At 34.6% G+C, this 11721-nt stretch overlaps 1 protein-coding gene across 1 annotated transcript in view; it reads left to right on the top strand.

Annotated features, from left to right (window-relative positions):
• Nucleotides 1–1448: 1448 nt before the first annotated feature.
• tamalin (trafficking regulator and scaffold protein tamalin) overlaps nucleotides 1449–11721 on the top strand; it is a 33191-nt gene continuing 22918 nt past the window's right edge. Inside the window, 3 exon segments of the mRNA NM_001039924.1 lie at nucleotides 1449–1712; nucleotides 9804–9856; nucleotides 10662–10716. Of these exon segments, the coding sequence (NP_001035013.1) occupies nucleotides 1500–1712; nucleotides 9804–9856; nucleotides 10662–10716 (321 nt within the window). The 5' untranslated portion in view covers nucleotides 1449–1499.

The following is an 11721-nucleotide window of genomic DNA, read 5'->3' as shown; positions in this document are numbered from 1 at the left end:
TACTTTTTTTTACTGAAGTCAAACTTGTAGTCAGTGTCTACTAATTGCCTTAAATGTCAGTAATACTTCTCAAACATTATTTTATTTAATTTTTTTTATTGCACAAGAAGAACAATATAGCATACAAAAAATGAGGAATACCGTGGTTACACTTTCACATCAAAGGAACAAATCAATAAAGAAAAAAAAACTGGGAATATATAAATTACAAGAAATTTGCATAAGAAAATGATTCCAAAATTGCATAAATGCTTATAGCTTTTTTATTTTTTTAATGATTTTTTAGGATTTCGATATAATGCTTAAGATCAATTTTAAACAGATCACTGTTAGGTTTATCATTGGACTGTTTTTGTTTGTGTATATGGTACTTCCCATATAATATTTGTTTATTTAAAAAATAAACAAATATTGATCCAAAGTTTTATTATATGTCAAAAAAATTATCAAGAAAACAATTTATTTTTATTTTTGTGAGTTTAAATATAAGATACTCAAACATCAAACCAAAACATATGTGCATTCAAAAAAACAGGTTTTTAATCGATTCCTCCTCTAATTCACAAAAAGTGCAGGCAGATTCCACGTCTCTAAAAAATGTTTTAATTACCTGTATTACTGGATAAAATAAATTAATTAGTTTATATGTCACTTCTTTAACTTTATTGGTGAGGTAGTATTTACTACATCTAAAGCTCTCGATTATTTTGAACTGAAATGGTTTGTTGCAATTGGTTTCCTGAAATGGTTTGAGTTACCTTAACTTTTGGGGTTTTACAGTGTAGGTAAGTTCTAAACTTTTCCCCACTCAATCTGCTCCAAAATGTTTTGCAATTAGGCAATAATGTGGTCCTGCCTAACTTTGAATGTAAAAGTTATTAAATTTATTGTCTATAACTTTCACATTATTGATACTTAACAGATTAGTATGTAAAAGATTGGATTCAGAAGACATATTACCAGATAAGAGCTGAACAAGTCCACTATGATTTGCATCAAATACTATTGCAAATTCTTTAGCAGTTGGGATCTTGTAGTAATTATGAATTTCACAATAATTAAAACGTTGTCCATTCCTTTTGCAAAACTGTCTCACCAATATAATATAAAACACACTTTATATTTTAACATACTTTATATTAAATAATACTGTATATTTTAATTTAAACACAATTTACTCGTTCTTAAAGTTTTTAAAACCAAAACATAGCGTCTGTACATGACGACCAATTACATTGCGCCAATTGTGTGGTCCCGCCCTCTTAACGTAGTGCGGCTCTCCATTCGCTGGTTTACTCCACCGTATTTCCTTCAACATGTGCTTTTTTTCTGAACGCAGCGAGTGTGTTCGCAGATGCTGCTGAGGCTGTAGACTGTTGCACAAGTCAAAAAGTGTAGGCTGCTTGCTAGTGGGTGAGGTGTCTTTTCACCCACACTCAGTACCATTCATCTCTTGCTCTTCATTCTTCTTTTCTGTCTAACTGAGTGACACGCGGACTATGAAAAATATGACTTTCCGTCGCGTAAAGAAGCTGAATTCAAGCGATCCGGACAGCGGGTCGTTGTGTCACGACAGTGGAGATATTTACTTCACGTCCTCTAAATCGGACAGCTGTGGGATTGTGAATCGTGGACCCTCAAACTCCACCGAGGTTTACAATTATAAAACCCTTGCTTACTCAGGAGGAACCCTACCGAGGAACTTTAAAAAGGTTAGTATTTCATTTGTGTTGAGATTTAGTTTTTCTGTGTTTGACTGCTTACTGTTTACATTGTCAAACGATAGGTTTCTGTTATGATATTTATCTACATACATTTAGCCGTGGAGCCCATAGTGAAACCTGTATTTTGGATTGTTCTGGATCAGTTCACTTATAATGTAGTCAGACCAGCTAAGACCTCTTTTAAAACTAGATAAGACCAACAAACCATTTTACAGTAGTTTAGTCTGTGTTATTATATTTAACTAACTTAAATTTCTAAGGAGTCCAGAATTGCAGCTCTGATATTATTGCCTTTATAATAATTCTTATATGTCTGATTATTATAAACTATTTCGGGGCACTTTTCAGCCTGTCAGACCAGCTAAGACCATCTAAAAGTCAAATAGGACAAAACCATTACTGGTTTGAGCTGTTTCAATGTTTTGATGTTTACCTTCCTTAAACTGCCTTGCTGAATTAACCTAGTCCAGACTAAGTATGTTTACTTTACTTCATTAGCCTCACAAGCTATGGTCAAACCTGTATTTTTGTATGTTTTTGTGTGGGATTTGTGCACCTTTCAGTTGATCAATGTTCAGTTGAAATGCTTTACTCCAGCCTGAGGTTATTTGCTAGTCATAGTTAGCCTTGCTGCCCATGGTCAGTTGTTTGTTTTTTATAATTTCTGGACACTTCGTCAAACCAGCTAGAACCATCATAAACCAGATAAGATTAACAGTTCAATTTTGACTTGTTTAAGTTGCTTTTTGAAGTTGTTGTATACTTTAAAACTTCTTGTTGAATAAATCTAGCCTAGGATTGTTTGCTAGTCTGTGTTAATCTCACAAACCATGGCCAGACTAGTATTTTGGACAGTTTTAAAGATGTTTGAAGACCAGAAAAGAAGAACATATTTTTGACAGTTGAAGCCATCTCTTTATGGTATCTTATTAATGAACCTTATAATTCCTTGTTGCTTTTTAGTTCAGCTTATGATTCGTTGCTAGTAAAGTTTCTTTAAATTGTTTTAGAGGATTTCTGGACTTTTGTTTACCTTGTCAGATGACTATGCCATTTTTAAACTAATCAACCCATTTAGGACTGGTTTAATCATTTGCAACCATTATATGAAAGATATGTATTACTACCAGAGATGATTTAACCAGTAGATCAGTCCGGTCAAACTTGTACTGTAATCTGCTTGGTTTTATGTTGGATTTGTGCACCTTTCAGTTGATCAATGTTCACTTGAAATGTTTCAGTTCAGCCTGAGGTTATTTGCTAGTCATAGTTAGCCTTGCAGCCCATGATCATTTGTTTGTTTTCTATCATTTCTGGACACATTTTAGCTCGTCAAACCAGCTAGGACCATCACAAAACCAGATAAGATGTCTTGTTTAAGCTGTTTTTAAAGTTGTTGTATACTTTTAAAACTCCTTGTTGAATAAATCCAGCCTAGGATTGATTGCTAGTCGGTGTTAATCTTATAAACCATGGCCAGACTAGTATTTTGGACCATTTTGAAGGATTTCTGGGCACTTCACAGTTTAATTAGACCAGCTAAGACCAACAAACAATTTTGACGAATGGTTCAAAACCATTTCTTTAATAATATGTTAGTTAAAATATTAATAAGCCTTATAATTCCTTGTTGCATTTTGGTTCAGCCTAAAATTCATTGCTAGTTTTGCTATGGTCAACCTGTACTTTATTTTTTGTTTTGGCTTGTCAGATGACAAGATAAGACCCTTTTAAAACCAATCAACCATTTTAAGACTGGTCTGACATTTTACAGTCATTATGTGAAAGATAACAGAGATGATTCAACCAGTATCTGAGTCTGGTCAAATTACAATTCAGCTTAGAGTCCAGCACACATTTATTCCCACATCAATTTACTTAATAACTTTGACCCCACTATTCATAACTAATCCTAACATCAGCTACTGGATTTAAAACTTGACAAGTAACACAGCACTTGCTTGCCTCCTTTATATCTGCCCTCATATGCAAGTACATCTTGAATGTATTGTGTGTGTTGCCTGGACTTAATTAAGCACACAAACATCAGTCCTGTGACGGGTTTGCTATGATTAGAAGCAGCAGTGTAGATGCAGCACTCAAGTTTGATTAGTTTGAAGTATTGCACATTTTATGCTACCCTTATTAACACACCTGAAGCTCATTATTATCTCATTCTTTCCCAAATATTCATTGCAGGAGTACCCAAGGGTTAACAACCACTGTTAAGAGAATACTTAAGGCCGTTAGACCTAATTTAGGTAGTCAAATGGAATGCCTCAAGCAAGCAGTTGTCATAGATTGTATGGCATGTAAGGAAATTCTTGACCTGCGCTCATTCACACCTGTCCATCAGTGCGCATCTGTGACTGTTCCATCGTTGAGCCTCATTTGCATGTTTACGCGTGGGCAGTCATGTGGCGCTTTGAGTGACTACACTTTTTCATTTCTGTGTGACTCTGAATCATTTCATGTTCATGCATTACTGATGATCACTCATATCGTGTCATAGAGAGAGATTCAATCTGTACATTCCACTGTAAGTGTTATCTTTCAGTGATTAGGTCATATGTGATAGAACATCTTAAGCTAAATAAAAGCTCAAAAAAAATCTAGTTAATTAATATATAATTTTGAATTATTATTATTATTGTTATTATGCAATTTATAAGTTCCATCATATATTCAAATTAAAATCATTCAAATTAATGATCATTTTATTTATCATTAATTATGTTATTATAATTTCACTAGATGAGTTGCTTTATTTGCCAAATTTAATTTGGATAATTCTGTTGGGTGAGTGCATATGCATGATATTTAATAAACAATCTACAAGCATAGATAAAATCAATGAAGAAAAATATTTCAAAGCAATTAAACTGTGTTCAGGTATACAGTAATTGAATAATTAAATGTAAAATAGTTGCTGGATCTGCAATGTCAAGTTGCAATTGTAACTAACCAGAAAATAGTTTGGAACAAAGTTTAACGCTTAAAGATTTTTTTTTAAGGTCTGTTATTTTAAGCGAATTTAAACCATTAAAAATAAAATTTGTAAACCATTAATTAAGATTAAGTGAATTTAATTATTTCTATAACGAAGGCTATAGTAGTCAACATTTGAGGCAGATATAATAAGTTTTTCAAAATTGCCTTTTTGTTGAATTGTTTTCGGACAACTTTGGTGAAAGGTTTTATCCACTTTAAACGTTGACTAAGTGTTATTTTTAAGTGTTATTTTATTTTTGTACCTTAACACTGTTGTACTTTTTAGAAAATCATAAGACATAAGTCATCATGTGAAAGTATATTCATATTGCAATAAATATCACAATTAAACAAAAATCACAATGTCTGTTTTTTCCAATATCGTGCAGCCGTAAATCTAAAGTGAACCAATAAATGGAGATTGGTTCAACTTTAATTTGTTTTATTTTTCAATTACCAATGTAAATTGTTCTTTAACAAATCTCCATTGATAAACAATAGTAATCTAGTGGGAGAGAGATCTATTTTAAGTTTTCTAAATGAAAATCAACTTTGTTTTAAATGTAATATCTAAAGTAAACTAATAAATGGAAATTGGTGCAACTTTCTTTTTTCGACTACTTAAAGAATGAATAAATAGAGTACTAGTCTCCCACACTTCCATCTAAATCCAGAGAGAGACATTAATCTGCTGATCGCCTCTACACTGTACTCTGCTTTAGTGAAATCCTTTGCTCTCCTGGGTTTTGACCATACAGATGCGAGTCTGCTTGGTTCTGGCCCTTGGGTTTAGACACTGGAGTGTGTTTCATGGTCACTCATGGTGTAAAGTGTTTCCTGGTGCCTTTGGACCACCCACATTCAGGACTGACTCCACTGACTGTAAACAGCTCGTATGTGTCTTTGATGCATTCTGGGCCAGCTCTTTTACAGTCCACCTCCTGTGTGGCCTGTCGAGCCATTTTTATTGAGCCTGACCAAGTGTCCAGTGCAGTGAAGACCCCTCTGGATTGTCTGTGACCTTTGAGGTGTGGGAGCGAATTTATTGCTGAATTGAACAAGCTCGAGCCACCGGCGTTCAGCGTGATTGTGTTGTTTTGCCATGTAATGAAATGGCTTTTGAAATTCAAATGGTCTGATAGGATCGCTGTATCTCCGGGAAGCTGTCTGCTGGCAATCAAAATAACATCTATAATCTAGCATGTTATGGTGCTGATATTCTTAAAGGGAAAGTTCACTCAGATTGGACAAGCCTGCTATTATGTAGTCAACTTGTTCTAGACCTGTGTGATGTCCTTTCTTCTGTGAAACCTTGAAGATATTTTGAAAATGTCTCTGTTTTGTGTATTGTTTTACATTTTAGCATACACTTTTATCCATAGCTGCTTACAAGTGAGAAATAAAAAAAAACTCTTCTAAGCATCAGAGAGTTGCAGTACATAAAAGCTATGACAATATGAAAATTTAGTTTATTTCTTCCAAGAAGTGTAGGGTGCTTCTAAGAAGGTGTCTGGTGCATATGAAGAGGAAAAGAGCGTCACCTACAAGTGGTTTGTCAACCCCACTCACCTGCGTGAAGCGCACTAAAGCTGTAGTCACACTAGAGTTTGAGCTTGCGAATTTCTTTCGTATTGTACTACAAAAAGGGCCAGGATTAAACAAGATTATTAAAGATTAAAAAAGAGAGCGATTTGCTCCATATTAGAAATGATATAGCCATATTTGACCTTTTATTGGTCTCACGTAATCACATGATGTGATTTCGCAGATCAGAGTTCACCAAACTTTCGTTGCAGGAGCTTGAGTTCCCGCTCTGCCACATTCGCTTGCGAATGAATAGAAGTCTATGGGGCGAAAGTGCAGAGCGACCTTGGCTTAAGAACTGCACGTTTGCCCGAAACATAGTGGCTGTTTCTCAATTCCATAAACTTGGGGAACGGATTTGTGTTATTGTAAAGACCGCTCTTGCAAGGTCACCTCGGAAGAATGAACTTGGGAGACTGTGAGTACACAGAACGCATCCTGTGAGAAATGAAATGCTACGTTCTTTCTGAAGGTCACATGAAAACTTTACAACATTCATACATTGATTCATTGTTTTTCCATTTTCAATATATATATAACATGCACAAAACCCTTACAAATATACTTTGCACAAAATAAATAAAGCAGATTTTAATATGAATTTCAGCTAAATGAACACCCTTAATGTGTTTATGCCTTTTATAAAGATTTTCATAGTAATGTTTACTTTGACCATCTCATTTAGGGAAACTCCTGAGATAAATAAGTTGTATCTCTGAACTTAAATAATAAATCTATATAAAATGCTGCACTTTCCACCTCTTTTATTCAGTTGCAATGACTTCTGGGACTTCTAGAGCAGGTTCGGTGCTTAAGTCTGCATTGGCGCATCCTCAATACCAAGAACACATTCGGGAACTTTCACGCATCCTCCGTTCTTGCAGTCTTGTCTTTAGTTTCGGAATTGATTGATAATGAAATTACATGAAGCTGCAAAATAACTGGAGAACACGTATTGAGAAACAGCCAGTGTTGGTAAGAAAATGTCTGGTGCATATGGAGAGGAAAGAGTTTGTCTGTTTATCCCTCCAAGGGACCCTCTTAGTTACATTTGAAAAAAATGAAGGCATTGAGGGGACCCTACGACAATTCTCAAAGTGTACGAAAATAAAGAAAGGCAATGTTTTACTAGATTAGGAGGGCTTTGGTACAACTACAAAGTGCACTTTGTGGGAAAGATTTTGTCTGTTTGTTTTGGTTGTTTTTATGTTGGTTTAGTTCTGTTTAGTTTAGTTTTTGGCTTCAACATATTAGCATTAGTTTGCAAACACTTGAGGAAATTAAAAAACAGACAAACTGTCCCTTAACGACAATGTTGTAGCTCTTTACACAAAAAATCTTTATTATTCGGGTGGAATGACAGCAGTTCTTTGCAGTTGCCATTTTAATATCAGTTGCATTTTAATTTGAAGAAATTAGCCTTAAACAAAGCTTACACACAGCTGAGTACTGGACAAGCTCTTGAATTGTAAGGGCAGGGCAGGTTTATGAACAGCTCTCTGTATCTGGACTCCTACATTTTGCGTGAACGCCAGGCCACAACAGGGCATTGTGCGAAGGAGCGCTTCGACTCCCCGACCAACTGCCCCCAAGGGACCCTCTTAGTTACATTTGAAATAAATGAAGGCATTGAGGGGACCCTACGACAATTCTCAAAGTGTACGAAAATAAAGAAAGGCAACGTTTTACTAGATTAGGAGGGCTTTGGTACAACTACAAAGTGCACTTTGTGGGAAGTTAAAGTTGTTGAGGTAGAGCCCGATTGAATGGCCTTCTGTAAGAGTGGGTGCATTATAAATGAATTCTTATGTCCGTTGTATGGTCTATGTATCTACTATCACCAAGAACACCAGGGCAGTTGTTGTTGTTAGCACATGACAAAACTTGTATTCGCCAACCTGGCTACATCTTAGATTCTCCTTGTGATAATTTCTAAGACTTTCAGAGATAACCAGACTGGAGATGAAAAGAAAACTGAGACTGAAACGGTTAAGTGAAAACAGCAGAAAAACATGCATTTCAGGTTATTTCTGCAGAGTCAGGCAAGCTGTCTAACAGCATATATATAGTTGAAGTCAGAATTATTAGCACCCGTGTGTGTGTAAATAAATAAATAATATATATTATTATAAATCAAAATAATATATAATAATATATATAAATAAACAAATCACACATTAAAAAATTTCTGAACAAAAGTTTTAATCAGACCCTATAGTTTGTTATGAATTTATAATTTATCATATTAGGTAGCCTACTATGTTAGGTGTGCAATCTGACAATAGAAATGACATCATAAAAAGAAAGCTTCTTTATTTTGGTCTCTCTTAAACTTAAATCTAAAATGGATCTAAAACTTTAAGGATTAAACCAAAGGAAGTTTGTATAACTTTTATTTTTATCCACGATCTTACTTTCTCTCAGATTTCATTCAGGACATGCCGTAATATATCTAAAACACAGATTGCCGTAAAATTCGTCAATGCCTGGTAAGCATTTTCTCTCGTTAATGGCAGGGAAAGAGTTAAGGTTATTAGTCACTAAGTCTGAAATTTTTGGCTGTACTTTTCGCACTTTAAAAAAATAATTTGACCTCGCATTTTGTGAATAGTTTTGACACACTACCTCCAAAACTTTCTTTTGCATTAAATTCGAACCGTAGTTCGATTTTTATTTATTTATTTAAAAATAAAATCCGCTTTTCGCATCTGAAAAAGCTGCTTGTTTCATTGCTCCGTTTGTTAGATGTTTGCTCCCACTTTCTTTAGCAGTCAGAAGTGCATCAAATGAACAAAATGCACAATTTGTGCCGCAGGATGTCTAATCTCATCTTTGTCATTGACTTCACATGTAAATCTCTTGCGCTTCATCCACATCTGCTTACTGCACAGGCTGCAAAACAGCCCCTTGAAAAACTAGGGGGTCCGATTAATAACTAATATATTTTTAATAACTGATTTCTTTTATCTTTGCCATGATGACAGTACATAAAATTTTACTAGATATTTTTCAAGATGCTAGTATTCAGCTTAAAGTGACATTTGAAGTGTTAACTAGGTTAATTAGGCAAGTCATTGTGTAACGATGGTTTGTTTACTTGACTATCGACAGAAAAAAATTGCTCAAGGGGGCTTAAAATATTGACCTTAAAATATTTTTAAAAAATTAAAATATGCTTTTACTCCAGCCAAAATAAATAAGACTTTCTCCAGAAGAAAAATATTATAGGAAATACTATGAAATTTTTTGTGTTCTCTTAAACATCATTTGGGAATTATTTGGAATAAGAGCCAAAAATTACAAGCCATAAGCCACAGTGTATGTGAAATGAACAGACTCTACAGAAATGAGCACAAGCTACAGCTCAAACTCTGAGAAAAGACCTGTGGATCAGGGGGATTCCATGTGTACAAGGACACATTTTCCAAATGTCACAAAAGACACTCATTCTCTTCTCTCTTTGTCTTTCTGTTTTTCCCTTCATCTCTCTGTTGTGCTGAACAGAACGGTGGGCTGCAGAAATGGAAGCCCCTCACGCAGTCTCCAGAACCGCAAAGGTAAAACTGCCACTGCTTTTTATCCACCCACACAGGTTTGATTGCATGCGTCATCGTTATTTCCCTAAAATACTCTCTATTCACTCCAGTTATAAAGACGTCAGTATGTAGTCAATCACGTCTTTTACAAGGTGTCATGTAATAAAAATAATCCTCTGTGTTGAACAATTCCACGTATGGATGTATCAATGCTCTTTTCAGAGGACAGAATGAATAAAATGAGGCTGGAGGGAATCTGATCGGCCAGATGGTTGCATCTCACTGTATGTGTCAGTTTATTGTTTAGTAAATGCATAATTCATGAGTGCCTAATGATGTGTATGTATATGTGCGCTTATGTCGGGGTATTCACGATGGACGTGTTTAAATCCCCAGATTGCTCAATTTGTCTAGACGACTACTTCTACCCAACAGAAGTCCATTCATGCCTTCTGGCTGTTGTTATTGAGAACTGTAAAAACAAAACTGTGTGTAACAAAGAGTGTTAGTATGAAACCAAAAGCACTGTGAAAACCTAGCTCAAGAATGAGCTGTTCACGTTACACCCTCCAATTTGATGCTTTTTTTAAACATTTTAGTTTTTCACACATTTCCTGTTTCACCATAAAGACGTATTCTCTAAAACAGCAGTATCATGGGCTTGATTATGCATTTCCTCTCTGATCTTTCATCATCTTCGTTCCTGTAAGCACTGACCAACAGTCAAGTTCATAGATCAACCACTCAGAACGTCACTGTACAACGGTCCCTTTTTCTGCTCGTACTAACAGAATATCTTCTGTTTCCTTTCTGAATTTCCTTCCAGAAAAACTGTGATCCTGCAGAAGAAAGAAGAGGAGTCCTTTGGCTTCGAGATCCAGGTAAGAGAGATTTAGAGACTATTTAGTATAGGGAACTTGTTCTTGTATGAATTTCTTAAAGGGATAGTTCACCCAAAAATAAAAACTGCTGTCATTTACTCACCCTTTCAAACCTTTATGAGTTTAGTTCTTCTCTTGAACGCAAAATATGATTGTTGCAAACCTGTAACTGTTGACTTCAATACAGGGTTCATATGGTTCTGGAAAACCTGGAAAAGTCATGGAATTTTGACAAGGCTTTTTCTAGGCCTAGAAAAGTTTTGAAAAATCAAAAAACCTTAAATGAAATTAGTTTAACAAATATCTGTGTACTTAAATATATTTGAAATGATATTTAAGAATAAATTTTACATTTTGTTGGGTATAAAGCAACTTCAAGTTTCAGCTTCACCTCTTCTTCACTCGCATTCATTGTAGTTCAAGCTACATTTTCAGTGTGGTGTCCAGAAACGATCTCTTACTACAGAGGTTAGAGGCTAAAGGCTAATTTGTACTATTTTTATAAGAGTCTTATAAAAATACAAGCCGACATTTCCAAAAATATTTTCACACAGACAACAAGATACGTTCTAAAAACAATTTTACAGATATAACAATAAACAAGCATATTTTTTGATTACCATACGTAGATCGTCACATATTTTCTAATTTATATATGAAAAGTTCAGATGCAAAAATCTCTAAATGCCATCTGAAATGTTTTTCTAAAATGTTTTTTTTTTATCAGCCTCCTATATTTATGTTCAGTTAATTCACTTAAAAGGCAAAGAAAAGATCTTATCCAACATTATAAATGTAAAATTAGTGAGCCAACACACACGAGTTGGAGAAAAATGCAAATTTTAGAAGAAAATATTAAATGGCTTTTAGAGGTTTTTGCATTTAAACTCTTCATATATATATATATTTTTTTTTTCAATATACATGTTTTATTATTTACGTCATGTGCTGTACGTTGACATTGTAAGCAACATTAGGTCATGAATATTTACCTAAAAGTCATGG

Source organism: Danio rerio, chromosome 23, assembly GCF_052040795.2.
Source record: "Danio rerio strain M-AB ecotype USA chromosome 23, GRCz13ab, whole genome shotgun sequence".
In the NCBI taxonomy this organism is placed as follows: domain Eukaryota; kingdom Metazoa; phylum Chordata; class Actinopteri; order Cypriniformes; family Danionidae; genus Danio; species Danio rerio.
This window is presented reverse-complemented; position numbering and strand designations above follow the sequence as displayed.